Source organism: Odocoileus virginianus, chromosome 10 (genome assembly GCF_023699985.2).
Source record: "Odocoileus virginianus isolate 20LAN1187 ecotype Illinois chromosome 10, Ovbor_1.2, whole genome shotgun sequence".
Lineage (NCBI taxonomy): Eukaryota > Metazoa > Chordata > Mammalia > Artiodactyla > Cervidae > Odocoileus > Odocoileus virginianus.
Window position 1 is genome coordinate 60,803,438 of NC_069683.1, and position 22,340 is coordinate 60,825,777.

At 35.8% G+C, this 22,340-nt stretch overlaps 1 protein-coding gene across 4 annotated transcripts; it reads right to left on the bottom strand.

Moving 5' to 3' along the window:
* Positions 1 to 1,192: 1,192 nt before the first annotated feature.
* FAM76B (family with sequence similarity 76 member B) lies at positions 1,193 to 22,340 on the bottom strand. 4 transcript variants are annotated; one of them, XM_020885517.2, is made up of 10 exons: positions 22,073 to 22,340; positions 21,166 to 21,230; positions 20,067 to 20,121; positions 18,884 to 19,039; positions 16,221 to 16,420; positions 12,572 to 12,619; positions 12,302 to 12,382; positions 11,523 to 11,655; positions 8,438 to 8,539; positions 1,193 to 3,833 (listed from the first exon to the last, which is right to left on the bottom strand). In XM_020885517.2, exons 1-10 carry the CDS (start codon positions 22,157 to 22,159, stop codon positions 3,744 to 3,746), a joined length of 1,017 nt encoding a protein of 338 aa, XP_020741176.1. In that variant the 5' UTR covers positions 22,160 to 22,340; the 3' UTR covers positions 1,193 to 3,743. The 4 variants fall into 4 exon arrangements, with proteins under 4 accessions (XP_020741176.1, XP_020741174.1, XP_020741173.1 ...); XM_020885515.2 differs by having other exon boundaries at positions 11,523 to 11,658; positions 22,073 to 22,339; XM_020885514.2 differs by lacking the exon at positions 22,073 to 22,340 and adding an exon at positions 21,538 to 22,027.

Sequence of the window (22,340 nt, forward strand, 5' to 3'; positions counted from 1 at the left end):
ACCCCCCCCCCACCTCCTTCCGCATCCCATCCCTCTGGTCATCCCTATTTCTTAAAGTAACTTGAGTTTATGCTCATTCTAATTAAAAACAGGATATTAAACTTATATTTATATCAAACTTCTATCTCCTTTCTCTCTAGCCAAGAATCCTAATCCTAAACAATGAAAGGAATAAAGAATTATAAAATTGCATTATTATTCTGCCTTATTCCACAATGTTTTATCCCACACAATAATCTCAGAATGCTGACACTGTCACCAACAATAGGATTGTCAAGAGTCTAAGATGATTTTGGAGTTCTTTTTTACTTTAGGACACACCCCACTAGGGAGGTACAAATTACTGCATTTATAGCAATTATCTGCGAGGATTTGGCACCAACTGGCTATATACTTGGGTACATTTGTTTCATTTATGTTTTGTAACTTTGTAAAAATACTTAAATGACTCCAAAGTCAAATCAACAAAACATGGTATAATCAAAGAATTCCAGCTTCCAACATTGTATTGTCCCTTCCAGCATATTCCTACACCCGTTACTTATTGATAACCATTTTAAAAAAATTATGGTTAAATCTTTGGTTTTAAAAACATATAAGCAGACACTTGTATGTGTACAAGAGTACATGTGTAGAGCCCTATCCTTAAATTGTAACCTGCTTTTAACATACTTTCTTCTAGTTTGCTTTTCTCAATGAACAATTGAGAGAAATAGCTTCTGGAGAAACAGCTGAGTTATTTTTATAGCTCAATTATATATATATAATGTTCATTACATGGACATACTATAGTTTTTAACCAATCCTTTGAACATATATTATATATTCAAAAATAAATACATATGTGTGTTTGAGACAGATTTTCAGGAATTGTATTGCTAAGTAAACAATTGCATATATAATTTCACTAGTTATTGAAATATATCTTCATAGTGACTGTTTTGCAATGACAAATAGGAATGTAGCAGAATATTTCCCCAAAACTTTTTCAACAAGTATTTTGTCAGATTTGGGATACTGGAAACCTATTCCCAGGTGGCAAAACGGTGAAGAAGCTGCCTGCCAACGCAGGCAATGCAAGAGATGCAGGTTACCCCCCTGGAGAAGGAAATGGCAACCCACTCCATTTGTGCTGTTTTAAGCCACTGAATCTGTGGAAAGATGTTAACGGCAGCAACAAGAAACCAATACAAAGTTTTTGATGAGTTTTTATTGTGAAATATTGGATTTAGAAAAAAGTACAAAATGTCAACGGTCAGATGTGTACAAGTACAGTATTTCAATAGTCTATACATGTGAACAGCTTAACAGGTTCACTGCAGAATGCATATTTAGACCAATACAATCTAAAAAGGACTGCAATATTCACAGGCTATTAATACATAAATAACTGGAGCCAAAATGACCCTCACTGGTAAATGCTAATCAATAGCTGAAAGCAGCCTAAAAAAGCACAATATACGGCACACCATAGTATCTCCTTACAGGTCCACATTGAGAGGATATTAGGTCATTAGGTCAACACACTACAGATCCAGGACTGGGACTCATTACTAATTTATACAACTGCAAATAATTAAGTTATAAAACCAGGTCATGGAATAAAGAGAGGCATTTAATTAGGACTAAATACTGTGAAGCCCCTAAAATATTTCAGCCTCCAAATTTACAAAGCTTAATTATTTAGACTGATTTCAATTTTTAATCGCTTACCTACAAAAAAGGGGAAGGGGCACCTTTCTTTTGTAGCAGCTCCAACAAGGTGTAAGAACTATTACACAGTTTATTTTAAAACCACAATGACCACTGTGGATTGACAAATGGCTATGAATCCAGAATACAAACAGTATAAATTTTAAAGAAAGGTAATGATTGTATTATGAATTTAGCAAATCCTGAAAACATTAAAATCTGTGTTAAGAAAGCATTAGCTATCATTGCTGAGAGTACTAAATTTAGGAAAATTATTGCATGAGGTCTCATAAAAAACAAACCGGTTTTATTTTTCCAAGTCTGACTGACTCAATATTTTACTATCACTTGAAAATTACCCTAGATTATATGTTTTCAAACTGGATAAAACATTATTTGAAATCAGTTTAAAATGAAACTTTAGGAACAATCTACTGAAACATGAATCATGTTAAAAACAATTAATAAAATCATCCTGGGTTCTGAGGAAAAAGGATAGGACATTCTTAGAAACCAATCTTCAAAACTGATAAATTTAACAACAATTTACTAGAAACAAATTTATCTTTGCCCATAAATTCCTAAGAGAAGGAGACTTTCTACTCTGTACAGTATACCTGGCAATGTTTGATACTTTAAAAATGAACTGAAAAGTCTGAATTGGCATTTACTAAGTAGGAGATCAATTCTATTACAGGCTGAAAATCACTAGGTCAGAATGTAATTAGTCAATAATTTCTCCTAACCTATCCCACCCTACCCTTAACCTTTTATAGACAATTTTAAAGACTCTGATATAATTTTCTTATAAATAGTGCCTGAATCTTACAGTAGATTCCAATTTATTCAAAGATAATCACAGAATGATTTAAAAGATATTTAATTTTTCCAGATTTGCTTTAAACTTACAATTTAAGTATGGTATACATAAATATTAACTTAGATAACCACATACTATAGAGAAAGCAGATATATGGACCACTGAAGAAAATTTTTTTTTAATTTTAATAAAAGAAAAATAAAACATGTAACTCACAAAATATGAACATGAAGCCATATAACATAAAAAATTAAATTATTCTACCCATACTGATTTAAAATTAAATCTTTGGGGAACTATTTTAACATAATTCAATGAATTCAATGACCAATAGTTTCCCATATCACACAGAAACAAACCACGAAATCATCTCAAATCTAATGCATTGTCAGTTCTTAATGCAACCTCAAACATTTTACTAGTAACTTTTCCTTTTGAAGTAGGCTTCTGTACATATGCATTTATATACAAACATTTATTAAACATGATTTTAAAACAAACCGTATGTACAAAAGATCAGCATTCCTATAAATAAAAACATTAGGTGGCAAAAAGGCACTTGTAAGTAAAAATCTACAGTAGTTTTTACAAAACAAACACATTTTACCTTGGATACTGTACAATAAACATTAATTCCTATACCAATAATGAAAATACTAGTTTACTAACTAATGTTAACAATGTAACTTTTAAAAACATATTTACATATACTCTGAAGTCCATTTAATAAAAGCACCATGATTCTCTATTTCATGTTGATGAAAAGTATAAACACAATTACCAAAAAACCAGTGTTCACAATTTTTCTTGTTCAAAAGTTGTTATTTCTGAATTGAAAACTGTTTATATGAAATTAGCATAGTGTAAAACAAAAAACAAACAAAAAGCCCTGCTGTTCTGACTTCTGAAAACCATACCTACTCTATTATTGCATGTTGTGTTTTATAAAGAGCACTAGTCATGCACTCCTTTACAACTGTTTAATACTATTGCTGGCAAAAAAGTTCCTGGATATCAAATAATTAAAAAGTTACTTCAAACCAGTTGAAGTTTTATTTGAATGTTTTACAACTTAAAAAATGCTGTATATCAATTACAAAAGTGAATAGGAAACACGCCAATTCATCTGGTGTGCAAAAATATTTTTTCACTTCACAGAATTTAAGGGCTTCACAGAATTTTTTTCAAATTTTACATTTTTAGTAGAAACACTTAATGAATAACCACTTTCTCAAGGGGATGTTAATATGCTTCCACTTTTGTCAAACTTTTTACCCTTTGACAATGCTGCAACCTGTTTGAGTAGCTCTCTGTTTTTGGCCTGTGGGAGACAAAAACATTTACCATTAAAAATATTTCAAATATTAGGTCATGCTGAAGAATACACACTATCAGAATGAAAGAGGTGATATACTTAGGCTCATCTCTTTAATGTCTGATGTATAGAAAGAATAAACTCTAGATTGGTTTGTCAGCCCCCTTTGTAAATGTCCATATTAATGTGATTGTTGTCCAAAGATACAACTGGTTACAAAAAAAGCAACTTAAAGTGAATCCATTTAAAAGAGGGTCAAGTTTTTAAAAATGGGGAAAATATTTCAGCTTTATTGTAAAAACATGAAGCAAAGCTATGAATATAAGTATTATTTTATAATGAATAAGATCAAATAACTCAAGTGATAATTTGAGAGGACCATTTCTAGAACAACCACAAAGTCCTTCATTTTGATGTGTATACTTATTTATAAAATATGCATAAGAGGTCCTTTTTGCAAAAATATACAGACTTCATTGCTTTGCCAAACAGACTACTCTGTTAATGATACTTAAATGACTTTTTTTGAAGCACCCATCAGAACCACACCTTTCTGGTCTTTTGTCATTGTTCCTTTAACTGGCATACAGTTATTTGGTATGGGCTTTGATACAATTTGAGCAGTTATACATCGTCACTGTGGCTTATGTTTGAAAATCATTTTCCTTCACAGGTCTCAAGATTTTTTTATTATCTAGACTTTTTTAACCTCAGAGCTTTATCTTCTAATTTTAGCCTTTGTATGGCAAGGTAAAAGTGCCTTCTCAGTTTACGATCTTAAAGCAGTTTCATGAAATACAAACCTGTCTCAGGCTTTGTACTTAGCATCTCCCTCATCCTTCTCCAATCAAATTCTCCCTAATTAATACCCATGATGACCCCCAAAATGCAAATAACCTAGCTATCTTATATTTGCAAGTCAAATCATTTTTTAATGTTCTACTGCATGATTAACAGCGTTTCTCTACTCCATGATTATTAAATAATTAAGGTTATAATTAGGAGTTTCAGTTTCAAATTCAATTTCAGAAAACCACCAAGGATCTAAAAGGATTTTTATTTTCCCTTTAGAACTAGTTTGAGAAACTCAGAGGACAAATCAATGAGAATGCCTGGCAGTTAGTGAAAGTCAAACACGCACACTCATTATCAATTGGTATATCACTCAGTTGACCATCCAAGTAAATACAATAGTCATAAATTGTTTTCTTTTCACTGTTAGCTACATATATTACTTAATTTATAATAGACTCACTGGCTAAAACAAGAAATCTTAAGAAGCAAATTTTAAAAAACAAACTAAAAGTTGCTCCAAAGAGATCTGTCAGATCTGTAAGCTACATTATACAGAAGTGTTTACAATGACATAGCAAATCATTAAAGTTAACTTTTAAACTACCTTTTCTCATCCATGATTAAAAAATAAAATATCAATGAGTCTATAACTGTCATATTCTAAGTATGAAATACAAGAACTCAAACGTTAGGTATTACAAGGGTGGGGGGGAGAGGGGGAGATGAATGGAGAGCAGCATGGAGGCGCACACACTAACGTATGTAAACAGACAGCCAACGGGAACTTGCTCTATGACTCAGGAACTCAAAGTGGGGCCCTGGGATAACCTACAGGGGTGGGGATGGGCAGCAGGCAGAAAGGAGACTCAAGAGGGGGGACATATATACACCTATGGTTAATTTATGTTGATGACAGAAATCAAATGAATACTGTAAAGCAATCATCAATCAATTAAAAATAAATATAAAAAAACATTACATATTGAAAGAAGTTGGTACTGAAAGAAGCTAGCAGCTAATTTTCAATCTGCATGTATTATTTAGTATCTTAATCACATCATTAAATTTGCTGATAAATTATGTAAGAAAAAAGCCTTTAAGAAAAATCAACGGTCAGTTGCTAAAAGGAGACAAGTCTAAATCTGTCTTATTCTGATACATTTTATAATAATATTTAGTATGTATGCATTAAAAATGTTTTATCCTAGTATTTATTACTTCTTTATTACACACCATGCAAAGATCAATCATTTAAGAACTCTTAAGCAAGTTACAAATTTTTAGAAATGCTGGCCTAAAGGAAAGAATATGTGGATTAAGAATCACAGATCCTTCTCCGATTCCTGGTTCTGCCATTTATCTGCTATGTAATTTGAAATTTATTTTCTCATATGTAAAACAGAACTCACACCATCTACCTCAACAGGGGTTGAAAGAACTAATCAAATATACAAAACACTTAGCCTAACACAATGGCTGGTATACAGCAGGCACTCAAATGTTATTTCCCTTTTCCCTTTTATCACCTTATCTCCTAAATGAAGGTGTATTTTTTATTGGGTATTCCTGATATTTCAGACAATTTGGTTACTGTTTGGTTGGTTGGGTTTTGTTAAGGGGTTTGTTTTCTTTGGACAGTTTTTTTCTTGTGTTGCTCAGTGATTATTTTTTACGTTTGGTAATTTCAAATGTTTTGAGAGCTTTTAGAAGAGGGTAAATTTTCTGCTTCAGTGTTCAGTTTCTTATCACAAAAAGATGAGAAAAACAGTTCACTATATTTACTCAGGTAAAGAACTGTACTAGTACATGGCTGCTAAGGGGAATGGGGTTAAAAAAGGATATTTAACTGTGACAGGAGGTCACCAATAATAACACAAATATGGAAGTGGTCTAACAGCAAGAATGAAACACAAAACCTGAGTAACCTGAGGTGGGAGGCAGTGCAGAACAGGAGAAAGTAGAGCTGAAATCTGAGTTAGAAGATGTAGGTTTCTACGCCACTTCTGACTATGTTTCCAGTTTCATGTATAAAATGAGGATACCACATAACTGAAGGTTACACTAAGGTGCAAATAAGACAGACTATGTAAAATTATGTTGAAAACGTACACTTCTATGTAATTATTAGTTATTTATTCTATGAAATTTCAGCTACCAACCAAGAAGAGGTGGGCTAAGCATACTAAACAGACTAAAACGTCAGAGAAGTGCCCTGTGCTTACAGCTACAAAATGAAACAATGAACTGCTCTTCTGAACAGTAAGTCGTACTAAGATTTATCAAATTTAAGTACTGCTCACAGGTTTTTTGCTGTATCATTCCGAATTTATTCATGTGTTGGCGACACTGCATTAAACTGGAGATCACCCTGCAGAAGATTTTATTTCCAGTAATCACTCAGCACTAACAACCAAATGAGTAAAACAAAATAAAACTACTACTTGCTGGTGGATGGGAAATGATAATGTACAAGAAGCCTAGCATATAAAATGAGCACATCGCTCAGAAAAAAGGGCTGATGGGTATTTCCATAAATCACCACTCATTTCGCAACCTATCTGAATGTCTACCATGTGTCAGGTTCCAATTCTCTTCACAATTCTTTGTAACAGTAAGATCAGCATTAGGACTAGACAACCTCTACCTTGAATTTCAACAAGTTCCTAAACCCACTTTACAATCTTACTCAATATAAGCTATGTTCAAAGAATGAAGAACACAAAACCAAAAGATAGGAACAGCAAATATCCCTTGGCATTACAATGTTAAAAAAAAAAAAGTAGGGCAGTATTAATTCCTTCCTTCCCAAGTTGCACTCTCCCAACCAACAGCCTGAAGTCAGTGTGCTGCCATCTTCTATGCTTTTAAAACAACAAATGTCAGAATGTATAAATTGACAGAAGATGTAATTAACTTAGTGCGTCTGATTTCTAAATTCATGAGACCTAGGTGGAAAAAGGCTTGCAGCAGGGGATAACCTGTGCCTGTGTTGGACGCTCTCCACCTCTGCGTGCCAGACCTCAGACAGCACCCTCCTTGTCACTGTGGTGACTGCTGGCGTCAGCGTTCAGCTGTTCTGCACACAGAAGCCCTGCTGAGTGCACGCCGCAGCATGCTGAGGCTGGCTTGCACAGGATCCCTCCCGTGGAGACTCAAAGCCCTATCTGCTGCCGCTGCTGCTGAGCTGTCTGAGTCGTGTCCAACTCTTTCAACCCCATCGACTGTAGCCCGCCAGGCTCCTGTCCATGGGGAATCTCCAGCCAGGAATACTGGAGTGGGTTATCATTCCCCGCTCTAGGGGATCTTCCCAACCCAGGTCTCCCACTTTGCAGGCGGATTCTTTACCGCCTGACCCACCAGGGAAGCCCAGGGCTCTGCCTGGCACTCTGGAAATCACAGTCCAAAGGTTAAAGTGCACTCCTGGGCCTTGCACCTCTGCATGCAGCATGAATTTCCTTCACTTGAGGTCCCTGAAAATTGGTTTGTACCTCTACTTTTCCCATTACCTGGGAGGAAACAGAAGAATATCTACACACTAAACTTAATTTTTACCTTAGTTTCATGAATCTGAAAACTCCATCTAAATTTCAGGCACAAGTTTTCAGATTTAATCTACTGAATCCCCTCTATCAAGTGATTTCAAGCAACAACTTTTAATGGGAGCAGGATTAAAAACTATTATAAAGGCAAATCAAAGCTGAAAGTCCTCTGGATATGCATAAAGGAGGGATACCAATATGACTCTAAGAGAAAGAATACTATTAACCAAGTTTAGCCATCCTTGCTTAACAGTTTACATAAATTATCTCATTTACCTGGAGTTGTTCCACTGTTTCTTTGTGAGCTTTTTCCATACTGTTCATTTTTGTTCTCAAGTTTGACTCTTGGTACTGAAAATCTGCCTTAAGTTCAGTTAACTGAAAGGTTAAAAACAACATAAATATATAAATATCCATATGTATGTATATATACAACCTGATATACAAACACACATCATTTTAAATATTTTTCACAGTACTCACAATTATCATAAAATGGAGAATGTTAACAGATTCCTGCGTTTTATAACTTATCTAAAATTTGTTTTGTGAAATGAATTGTATCTAATTTACTAGTTTAACACTACTATTAAGATAATATTGAAATACCAGTAAAACTTTTGAGAAGTTGCTATTTTTGTTTCTTTTTAAGGTAGTTTCACTGGACACAGAATTTGGCAACTGGTATGCCAACAGAAAAGCTTAGTGGTTAATGCTCTGGAAAATGCTTCGATTAAAACATACTTCACATATAAAAACAAAGTAAACAGTACAACTGGTTTCAGGTTAAAATAATCTTCCAATGACAGAAGAAAAAAGGTTCACACTGGAGAAGTATGAAGAACAAAGAAACAGTTTTATCAACTGAAAGCTATATTGCTTTTCCTTTAAACTTTATGTCCAGAACTCCGTATCTGATACCACCTAAGATCTGAGGTAAAGACGGAAAACAAAGCACAGAAATACAACTAACATGGAATGAGAAAGGAAAGGGTTACTTTAAAATTTGCGCTTAGACAACTTAAAACAGTGATTTGAGAAAGACAGCTACTACATGACAATTTTTCTTCATAAATATAGATGGTCTAGAGATATAAAAAATCTCATGACTTCACACTAAAAAATAAATTGGTATTATATAATTTCAATAAATGAACCAGGCAGAAGAAAGCTTCTGGTCATTTTTATTGATTGATTTATTTTTATTATTTTTTTTAAACTGGAATATAGTTGCCTTTCACTGCTGTGTCAGTTTTTGCCGTACAACAAAGTAAATCAGCCTGACACACATGTGTACCCCCGTTTTGGATTTCGTTTCAGTCAGGGCATCACAGAGCACCAAGCAGACGTCCCTGCGCTACAGGCTCTCGTTAGCATCTGCTTTACACACAGCAGAGCCAGCCCACTGCCACCTCTCCCCTTCGTATCCGTGTTTGCTCTCTACGTCTGCAAGCCTACTTCTGCTCTGCAAAGAAGATCATCTCTACCACTTTCGTAGATTCTACATGCTTCTGGTTATTTTTAAATGGTTTTCATTATGTAAGTTTTAAAGGTTTGCAGGTTCTTTTCTGTAATTACCCAGTGGTCGCTAAACAAAGAACTACACCAAAAAGAGAAAGGAAGTCACGGTGTCTTATATTCTGATTTTCTGAATAAAAGCTCTCGCTTTTATCAAATTCAAAGAATAACTGAATTCTGCTTTCTATATTACAGAGGAACTCCTGTTCTGAAATGCCAGTTCACATCAGATAAACTACTGATATTCTCATCTCTATATCATGAGTTGCCTCCATATTATTAATTTCTGAAAGATAAGAACATGTCTTTTTTATTATTATTCTATTTTTTTATCCTTCTGATCTAGTATGTGGCTGGCTGTAGAAGTCACTGAATGAAGTGAACTAAATTCAAGAAAATAACACAACTGTCTTACACTTACATTGTAAGAAAAAGGTGTAAATATGTAGCTATTTTAGGCTTACAATTATTTTCCTCAAAATACTGCAAATTTCCATGCTCCTTAGTGTTTAAGAAAAAAGGACACTAACAAAAACAGAAAACTTTCACCTAAATGCACTAACACAGACTAGTCATGCTAGAAAAAAAAAAAATCTAAGGAAGCCAAAATTCCACAATTCATTACTACTTGGTTTTGGAATCATTGCTATTTTATAGTACACTTACCATTTTACTCAACTTTTATCTAGGTTAGTACAGATAGACCTGTCTTTGTGTAACAGAAATCTCTAAAATTTTGAGTGTAGAACATATTTTCATTAAAACTAACCTACAGTATTCTGTTGCTAAGCAAAAAGAACCATAAAAAAAAGACACTCATAATTTTGCTACTTTTACGTCAATTCTAAATTTCATATATTGAATTTGCTTAAGCTATGGTACACATGTATTAAAATAAATTTAGATCTGTTAACCATCAAGGTGAGGAAAAATGTAATGTAAAAGGTACATTTTTTTACATGAATGTCAGAAGTACAAGCCAACTCAGATTCAAGCATTACCATGGATACTCAGAGACAGCTATATTCATAATTATGTCTTGTTCATAATTTTAAGAAGAGTATGTTCTCCTATTACAATAATGTTTGAAGTAGGTCAAACTAGATAGTCCAGGACCATAAAATAAGTACAGAAGTAGGTTCTACCCTTAAAGATGACCAAACCCCAGTAATAGCAGCTATGAGCACTTATACATGGACTTCACATTTTCATTTAATTACAATCATCCCATGACATGGTGTTAATACTCTCATTTTTAAAATGAGAAAATTGAGGCCCAAAGAGGTAAAATTCAGCTCAAGTGCACAGAGAAAGTATTACAACTTTTTACTAAACAGACTATGTATTTGATATTCCTCTTAATCTAACTTATAAAGTCCCAATAAGTAGACTTACTTTCCACCTTATATATAGCTAATCACTCACATAGGAAATTCCCACAGCATTTTCACCAGTTATTTGATCCTGATTGAAATAAACAATTGGTATATAAAAGACTACGTTCAATTCCTTTCATCAAAAGAATTGACACAATATTCATTTATATCTCATTTTCAAATTAAGACATTAGACTTAACTTTAGATTTCTGGCTCAGTGAAACTAATATCCAGAAATTATTAGAATTTTATAGCCCTCAACTAATTCTGAGAACTAAAATTCTGAAATACTGCTTTTATGTATCATCATTAGATGGCTTAGGCTCCAATTTGCACTTCTGTGTCTTGTAAGAATCATGCACAACACACATTACCAAGTTATTAAAGGAAGTCTAATAACATTTGCAGTTATCAAGCAACAGTCAAGATGTAAATCTTACCAGGCTTCAGTGAACCATGTACTTACCTTTTTATCTTTTTCTAAAATGGTCTGGTCTCTCTGCTGTAAGAGACGTTTAAGTGACATCACTTCTTCTTTCAGTTGACTTATAAGGACAAAATTGTCTGTTCCCCCACTATCTGCTGACTGATTTATAGAGCTACTAAAAAGAAAAAAGTAAAACACAGTTAAATGAAGTAGAAGGAAAATTAGCAGGTGTTCAAATTGCATAAATTAGACAATTCCACAAACATCCTTAAGGCTAATGCAAAAAAATATGTACCTGACAGAAATGGATGCAACTGGCAAATTACCTTACTAATGGCACACATTACATACACCTGCAGAAATATAATTCAGTATTAGCTTTTAGGGGGTCAATACTTCTAGTGTAAAGCAATAGGCAGCCAATTTGTACAGTAACATCAGCAAACTTTTGGCTAATGAACTAAAACAAAGTCACTCTCGTAATACTTTAAATCTAAAAACATTTTCCAAGCAGGTCAATCTCAAATACCACAATTAGTTTTGTGTTTCACTGAAGAATAATTAAGATAAAGAGAATTCAGACTTCTTTTCAAAACCCAAATTTATGCCCCAAATAGAATAACATAGTTCAGTGCCACTTTCTTATTACTAAAATTAAGTTAAAAATTTTAACTGATTATGTTTACTCTTCGAGGTGACTCAAAGAAGTCAATGTAGAAGATACATGTTTCTATTCTTTTACCTAGTAATAACTGGCAACCAGCCATAATTGTTCAACTAAGTTGAATTTTCACAGCACTAAAGGAATTCATTTTTACCTATCTCCATTAGATGGCTTAGATTCCAATTTGGGCTTTTTCTTTGGAGTTTCATTCTGAATTGCTGCAGAGGATTTATGGCTGAAACCAAACATTAATAAAAATAATTAGAGTAAAAAGGGAAGAGGCACCAAAGGAAAATTTATTTTTCTTCCCCTAAAGCATTACTGAACATGAATTTTTTTAAAGCCTAAGTAACAAAGTTAAAGAAATGTCACATTTTTAAAAATACATGTCAAAGTATTTCAGGAAATATATTAACATATTTACCTCTGTTTCCACAGTCCCTGTTCTTGTTCTGGACTCAGGTTGCTGATTCTGAAAAATACACAAATGACATCTAATAACAACATTTATTTAAAACATCAACATTTTAATAGCATTCTTCCCAATGGAATCAAATGATATATGTTTATACTCTTTTGTTCAATGAAAGGCATATTCAACTAAGTTTTCAGACTAAGTTAATACATATTGAATAAATCAATTTTAATAAAATAAATTCTAATCAAATGATTACTGGCCATCTTGTTTAAGAAAAGTACAATGACAGGGACTGAATTTTCTTTTTAATTAGGATTTTTATAATTCAACTTAATATCATATTAAGGCTTAGGGTATATGGGCATGAAAACAAATCTAACAGGGTTCTATAATGATAAAGTCTGAAAATCATCCTACTCAGGCTACCCTTACTATTTTAGACAGAAGATATTTTATCTTAAAGTTAAGCCCTTCCTGATAATCCTACATGGAGATGAACTGGAGTAACTCAGGTAGCTCAGAATAGTGTTATCAGGCTAAACCAGGAAATATCTGAATTTCTTTCTTTCCTAGTTTTCCTAAGAATCCTCTCCTCCAAAGTCTCCAGTCTTTCATTAGAGCAGTACTCTAGAGCAGTCAAGCTGCAAATATTGGGAATCTCATGGAAACAAGTGATTTTACTTTTCCTTATAATTATTGCTGCTGTTTAGTCACTAAGTCATGTCCAACTTTTGTGACTCCATGGACTAGCCTGCCACACTCCTCTGTCCATGGGATTTCTCAGGCAAGAATACTGGAATGTGTTGCCATTTCCTTCTCCAGGGGATCTTCCTAACTCAGGGATCGAACTTACGGTCTCCTACTTGGCAGGTGGATGGACTCTTTATCACTTAGCCACCCGGTAAGCCCCTTATAATTACTACCACAATACTACTTCTTTTGCATTATGCCACAATGCTAATAACCACTTAATAATTCACTATGAAATGTCCATACCTTTCTCCCATATTTTCACATTAGCCAATCCTTCACTAACCTCTAGTTTATTCATTCAACACGTGCAGAGCATCTCCTATGTATGTATCAGACACCACATAAAATGCTGACCCTTGAACAACATGGGGCTTTGGGGGCACTGATCCTCCAAGCAGCTGAAAATCTTTGCAGTCAGTCCTCCATTTAGGAGGTTCTGCATCTAGACTCAATCAACCACAGATCATGAACTGTAGTAAATATTTAGTAAAACAAAACAAAATCTGAGTATATAAGTGGATCTATGCAGTTTAAACTTGTTGTTCAAGGGTCCACTTGAACCTTATACAATCTAAGAGGTGTTAGATGACCTGGGCTGTGCGACTTTTTGCAACTTACTGAAAATCCCTGAGCCTCAGTTACCTCATCTGTAAAATGGATATAATACATAGCTTATAGGGAATATGAGGATTAAATGAGTTATGTATGTAAAACAGTACAGTGCTACATACACAATAGAAATATGTACATGTGTTTATGTGTGTGTATAAAATTTATTGCTATTGTAGCTGTAGAAGTTTTTTAGCCATGTTCTTAAGAATCAGCTATAAATAAATACGCCGGGGAAACAACAGCTGAAATTCTATCAACCTGAGCTATTCTCTACTTGTGGTGGGAAACAGCAACCCTACTGAGGAATTCAGTTGCCATTTTCTCTTACAAACTTCATTAAAAGCATTGGCAAGTCATATGCCATTGGCAAAGTCCAGACCTTGAAATGAGAAAAATCATAATAGTGATTTAATAGAAACATTTGGAATCTCAGCTTTCTGAGGTAGGCTTTTCTTGTATCCATATTAACCTGAGTTTCTTCCTTCCTCCAACCCCAATCAATTTATATCACAATATGTAAACTGTCTCTAATCAACCTCATCCACTGATTTTCAGATATAGCTCCACCAACTGGTTACCTATGCATCACATACAAAATAGTATTTACATTTCTTAAATAATCAAAAGGAAAATAAAAAATCCATTCTCTTTCCCTTTACCTTTGAAACCTGTCATTCTTCCAAAAGATTAAGTTACTGTGACAATGTTAGATCTTAACAAACAATATGCATGTGTCCGTTCACCATTATCCGTGAAGGACAAGGAAAAGAGATATTTCAGCTGAGTCTGAGATGTAGGTCTGCCAGTTACCATCATGGTAGTTATTTTTTCGTATTTTTCCCTAAAGCAAGAAGTGAAAATAAGGAAGATTTATGTTCCTTTGCTCCTTGTAATTCTCCGATACAGAGATCAGAACATTTCTTCAAAGTAGCCAGGTTAGAAGGCACTATGTAATCTACCACTGTTAAATTCAGAAAGCACTAAAGCACAGTAACAAACGAAAAATGGCTAGAGAAGCAAACAGTATCAGCGCCTCAATAAACTCCCATAATCTAATATATGTGCTTGCCTAAAGTTTAGAGTCAAACTGTGTTTATTAGACAGACCTATAAAATACTCCAGAAGTATCATCTGTGTTCCTAACTGTAGCAGACATCGGTTTTCTGTACATGAAACTATGTTTTGACAACCTAGGACTTGAAAAACATTCAGAGAAATTTGCGAAAATATAATAAATTCTCCTGAAACTCAGTGTGTATCATGTCCCTTTTTTCTACATTTTCATTTTTGTTATTTAATTTGCATTTTAATAGTCTTGATTTTCCATGAAGACTAAAGCCGCACTTAGAAAAAAAAAATTTACACACATTATGGGTTACTATATTACTATTATTTAACTTTTCTTCCCAAGGAAATTTAAAAATCAAGTAGCTGATATTTGAAGAGTTACTGTTTTTTAAAATAGCAAAGTACCACTAGTCAAAGAGATTTTTTTCTCATATTTAGGGAATCTTCAATGTTTAGAATGCTTCTATCATGGTCACAAATGATAGTGTTACAATCTGTTCTCCAAAAATACAAAATACATTTCCTAGTCACTGGTTAAGATTTACTTTAACTAAAACAAGTTAATAGTAACTGCTGCTGCTGCTGCTGCTAAGTCGCTTCAGTCGTGTCCGACTCTGTGCGACCCCATAGACAGCAGCCCACCAGGCTCCCCCGTCCCTGGGATTCTCCAGGCAAGAAAACTGGAGTGGGCTACCATTTATTTCCTCCTCCAATGCATGAAAGTAAAAAGTGAAAGTGAAGTCGCTCAGTCATGTCTGACTCTTCGCGACCCCATGGACTGCAGCCTACCAGGCCCCTCCGTCCATGGGATATTCCAGGCAAGAGTGCTGGAGTGGGTTGCCATGTCCTTCTCCAAATAGTGACTGAGGCAAATGTAATTTTTACAAGTAAAATCCTAATGATTCTTTGAGTAGTGAGGTTTATGATAACATGAATCAATTAAGTATTAACTACGTACTTGTATTTTGACTTCATTACAAGATCATAATTTTATACTGTAATTCCCAAAATGTCTGATCTTCACATTTATGGTAAATAACTAAACACACTCACTATGTGTAATTCTGTACGCTGAATACAGTGAGGAAATAGCCCTAGACACTCAAGAAGCTTACCAGATACTAAACTAGTACACAGCTAGCATTTACAAAAAGTGAAACACCAACATCAGGTATTAAAATGCCACAGAGAACTTTGGAAAACACGCTTTCAAAGTACTTACTTATGATGGCTACTGCTGTGACGATGGTGGTGATGATGGTGGTGGTGGTGGTGTTTTGCATGATGCTGGTCTTTCTCAGTAAGAGATGAAGATGATGAATTTGAATGTGAAGACCCAAGGCTCTTCCTTTGTTCTTTCGTCTTCTGTAAAACTCTCTTGTATGATAAAGTACAAAGCCAGCATAATAACTTCCCATCAACCTTTTAAAAGACAATACTTATATTAGATTAAATGTACCTGTAACTGGCTATAAGTGAAACCAGGTGAAGACAAGCTGTTCAACTTCTGACTCTCTTGCACACACAGATTTTTGCAAAATGGAAGTAAAATTAGACTTTTTGAATCTTGGGGAAATGCTTCTTTAGAGGTTCACAAAATGGCAAAGGATGATATACAGACATCCATTAGTTTGATGAATTTGAATTTATAGAGAGAAATTTGTTTTATTACTGGAAAATAAACATAAATTGATGATAGCTATATTTCAAAGAAACCTTATCTAAGCACTAACCTGAATTCTTAAATCACTATTACTAAAAAGACAAAGTATCTATCATGACAGCAAAACTGTTAATTTATAGAAAAAAAGAAGAGATTCAATGACACACAGAACCAACTTTCATTTGCAAATTCACCACCTACAAGCTAAAAACTATGTCATCCCTAAATCAACTTGTAGCACTTGTGTGATCATTCACCCACATCCATCTCTCCTTCTCTCTTTAGTCACTAAGTCGTGTCCAACTCTCACAACCCCACGGACTGTATAGCCTGCCAGGCTCTTCTGTCCATGGAACTCTCCAGGCAAGAATATTGGAGTGGGAACCCACATGCACAGAGCAGCACAAAATTTGTGTAGCTGGACTGCAAATGTTCCCAGATGAGGTTGAACAAAGTGATGTTCTGCTGCCTTTTCTCAGCTCTCACATTATAAACAAGCATCCTTTTTTACAGTCTACTTAGTGTTTTTTATTGTTTTATTTTTATTGTATTTTTTTATTGTTTTGTTGTTTTTTTACTGTTTTTTATTGGTGATCTCACTGTTAAAATTGTTCCCAAGTGTACTGCTAAGTGATGCAGTGTTCCTAAGCACAGGTGGCTGTGCACCCTACATGGAAGACTGCTGTTCAGTGGCTAAGTCGTGTCCGACACCTCTGCGACCCGTGGCCTGCAGCCCACCAGGCTCCTGTCTATGGATTTCCTAGGGAAGAACACTGCAGTGCATTGCAATTTCCTCCTCCAGGGGGTCTTCCCAACCCAGGGATCAAACCCATGTCTCCTGCACTGGTATGCCGATTCTTTATCACTGAGCCACTCGGGAAGCCCTTACGTGGAAAACACCTGTGTTAGGTAAGACTCAATCAGGCAGTTATAGTGCTGTTTGCTATGAGTTCAATGTAATCAATCAACAATGTATATTAAGTAAGGTATCTTTAAACAGAAACATATACAAAACAGGATTAGGCATTGACTCTACCACGTGACCAGAGGCAGGAACCGAATCCTGTATTGCCCGAGGGGCCATAGTTCACTATTCACTCACTCAGTGTTCGCAGGAACTTTACAGAACAAAACTATGACAAACAATGGAAGTCCACTGTATGCGTATCAATGGGGTGGAAAGGAGATTTCTTTCCAAAATTATTAAGACTAAATATAAAAATTAGGTTTCTATCTTCTATTTGTTCACACAAGAAGTGCTGAAGGGACATGTTTTCCAACTAGGATACATATATTGCTGTGGAGGGACCTGGGAGAGGCCCTCAAAGTGAGAGTTATCCTCCAAATCAATTGACACTGACAGACATCAGGAAGCCTGTGTGAATGCTCAGCAGAGCAATGTCACACACATACACATACTTTTTAAGTTACTATAGGTAGAGGAAAAAAAAAAAACAATGATATAAAATATGAGCCTCAAATCAAAAGGCACATGACTAACTTAGAAATATATATATGTTGAAGCACCATCAGCTATCTTTTCACACTAGCAACATCAAGTAACCAGCAAAAGGTTAAGTAGCTGAAAGGATTTAAAAGCAGTCAGCAATTTTTCCACACAAAATGTTGGATAGCCAAATAGTACAGAATACTCGTCACAGACTATTTTTTAAAGTATGTGTGCTGTGCTTAGTCACTCAGTTATGTTCAACTCTTTGCGACCCCGTGGACTGTAGCCCGCCAGGCTCCTCTGTCCATGGGGATTCTCCAGGCAACACTGGAGTGAGTTGATATGCCCTCCTCCAGGGGATCTTCCCAACCAGTGATGGAACCCATGTCTCCCGCATTGCAGGCGGATTCTTTATTGTCTGAGCCACCAGGAGAGCCCAAGACTACTGGAGTGGTCAGCCCATCCCTTCTCCAGGGGATCTTCCCAAGCCAGGAAGCAAACCGGGGTCTCCTGCAATGCAGGTGGGTTCTTTACCAGCTGAGCTACCAGGAAAGCCCTCTTTTTAAAATGTGGTAACCTTGACTGATCAAGATCAATCTACGTATGATGCCAACAAGGAAAAAACTTACTGTTTGTGCACTATCATCTAACCACCTGCTTTTAGGGACTCAAGACTACATCAAGCTTCAGTAACGTATTAATCATAAAAACTTCCAACTTGTTTGTGATGTATTTAATTTCCAGAAGATGTTATAACATAAATAAAACATACCTTTCTTCTTCCTTCCTCCTTCCGATCAAAAGCACATTGTTGTTTGCACTGTTCACAAGTCTGAGGTGGTCCATATTTTTTTTCTGAATTTGTGCAACGCTGACACTTTGTACCAATAAATGCTGCAATTATGTTACAGTACTGACAGGGCTTAGGCTGAAAAAAACAGATACGTATTTTCTTTAACTGAGACATTTAAAAATACTAAAATTTTGGTGCATAACCTAATCTCAGTGTACAGGGCATATTTCAGGAGTTAATTAAGGAAATGTTATAATGGGTGAAAACATTTGTTAATTATGTTGCTCTATCATAGTCAAAGACATTTATTCATATAGTAACACATTTCTAAACTCATGAAACTTTTTACTCTATTAAATAGCTAAATAAGACCATGAGAAATGTATTTATGATTCACATAGTATGTTATATAATACAAAAGCTACATGTAAAAAAGTTCCAATCAAAGGCACACACTGATAGAAAAATTTCATATATCCATATTTGAGGGAAAGAATTTCTACTAACTCAATATCCTGTTAATTACTTTATCATTTATTCAGCATACATTTAGCAGCTTTCATCATATATAAGTACAGATGATGCAAGGAACAGATGAGTTTTCAACTAAAAAAAATTGGCACAAGCATATTCAACTGTAACAAACATACCTTGATTTTCTTTGATATCCAAGACAACTCAGATTTTAGAAAGCCTTAAGGCCAGCAATTTTACTAATCATGACTGTAATATACCAATAATGAGTGCAATATACATAAAAGAAAAGAATTATACTAGGATAACTTCTTGACTTTTGAGACTAAATGCCTGAACACTGTGCTGTATATAAAAACTGTCAGAGGTTCTGAGGAAGGGGAAAAATACAATTATGCAAATTATGAATATGTAGGTTCTCTAACATCAGGAGTTTGTTATATTTGTCTCTTTAAAGAATAAGACCATAAATGTCACACTGAAATTCAATATATACAAACATGCACATAATATGACTGCTTTAAAATGTTGTTTTCCCAGCTGACCCTCTATAGAAAGTTTCTTTCCTGAAATATTTTGCTACTTTGAAACATTTAAGAACACAGCAATATATATTTTTTAAAAGGTGAATCTTTGTGAAAACATTAACAGATCAGTGGCAATAAGATGAAAATATAAATATACTTACAGTGCCAAATTGCTTCACATTTTGAGCACACTTCTTACAAATTGTATTTGTTTTGCTGAAAAGGAAATTGTATATAGATGATGAAACTTATGCAGCACAATGTTGAACTAAAGCAAGCAGTCAAAGTGTACTATAAGTAAAAGTGTACTCTCTGCTTTAATAGTACTTAAAACTTATTCTAACACAGAGCAAGAATTTTTCAAAAATAACAACAAAAGATCTTTTCAGGGCTGTATTTTTTTATCTAAGTTTACTCCTCTTAATTAAGAGAAATGTTATTGCATATTTTAAATGGAAACAAAACTAAAATTCTATCGCTTCCTACTTAGTTCCAAAATCTTCACTTGCCACCATGTATGCACAGCATCAGTGCCTACATAACGTTCCACTGTTTGCTCTTCACTATTATGATGCTTATACCTGTGAAGAAATTATTTTTCATTATTCTTTTTATAAACTCTTCCAAAGGTACTGAGGCTCTAACAGGAATCACTCCATTATAAGATGTGTTTTTCTTTCACTGGTGACAAGTTACTAGACTTTGCTATAGATCTTTCCTCAAGTCCATGTCAGCACTAATGTTCTACCTTTTTAAGTTTTTTTGATGTGGGCCATTTTTAAAGTCCTTACTCGGACTTTAAACAAACAATATTTGTTAAATTTTTTGTGTTTTGGTTTTTGATGGCCTCAAGGCATGTTGTATCTTAGCTCCTTCACCAGGGATGGAACCTGCACCCCCTGCATTGGAAGGCACTTAACCACCGAACTACAAAAGATGATCCTGTCGTTTTTTTCCCATCTTAACAACAATTGATATATGCACTTTTCATTAGCAAGGCTGTATATTTTCTTTGCAATAATTTATTTTTTATTTCCTCAGGTATAAAGTATAGCTGTAAAATACCCATTAATTTTTGGTGAATATTCTCTCTCCTACTATGTAGAAACATGTAGAAAGTGCTTACAACTATAATTCTGAGAAACTAAAGCACTTTATTTAAAAAAAGCTTTAATATATATATACCGGGTTACAAGCCTCAAGTATTCCTTACAGACAATACTTTGCCTTTAACAATCAAAAACTGTTCAATATACAAACCTCTCTTGTTGAAATTCTGATCTGCAGTAAGTACATTTTACAATAGGATGTGCAATCCGACATTCCTGTAATAAGACAATATATTAGTCAGTATCTCGAAGTCCCAAATTTCACTTTTCTGGTGGAAAATTATTACTCAACGTAGTCAAATGCCTGAAACGTCAATAAAATCTGTCCCCCAACGAAGACAATTGAGTGATTTTATCAAATAAGTGGCCAATTACAGCATAATTCCTTAGGGAAGGCTTAGATGTCTTTGTCTTTATTAGATATGGGGGGTACTCAACAGATTAAAATTACAGAAAGCTGTCAGGGCCGCCCCCAAGGACTGGTTAAATGTGAAACTACTTGTTATTTTGCACCGTCGCTCACAGACAGCATCCCGGCTTTAATGGGATGGGAGGAGCTCCAAATCTTAGAGCATTCTGTTCCCAAGCCAGACGCTTCGCTTTCCCGGACAGGGAAGGAGGATGCCATCAGCTCTGCGGCTTCGGGTTCCTAGCAAGAAAGTGCAAACACCGTCCTCTGCCTCCCGGTGGAAGGAGAGGACAGACCAGACAGGAAACCGAGAGGAAAACGTCTCCATCCCGGGGTCTCTGCGGCACAGACAGGTGGCTGCCTCACGCAGCCCCACCCCGAGACCCCCTCAACGTTGCTGGGGCCCGGACCCCTCTCGGGCCGCCTGGAAGAGGGCAGGGCTCTGTCTTCCTCTGAGGGGCTTTCCCAGCGGATGCCCAGGTCCTCGGAGAACCGGGTCTCTGGGTGAGAAGGAGAGAACTCCAAACCCCCAAGACGCCAGCGAGGAGAGACAGAGGGGGTGGGGGGGCTGCAGTGCCACAGGGGCACCCAGCTCCCTCGGGCCACGGCCGAGGAAACCCCGCCCGCCCGCCACCCAGCGCCCACGGACCTTGCAGAGCTGCTGGCCCTGGGAGAGCTCCTCGAAGGGATAGCGCTGGGTGCACTTGGTGCAGGCATACAGGGCCGAGGCCGCCATCCTGCTCCTCAGCCTCCTCCTCTACCGCCGCCCGCTCCGAGGCGGGGCCCCACGGGGAACTCGGGCGCCGCCGCCGCCGCCGCCCGGGCCGCGCGGGCTCCTCCTCCTCCCCCGCCCTCGGCCTCGCTCCCACCAGACCCTCGCCGCCAGAGCCCAAGGCCCCGCGGCCGCAGCCGTCTCC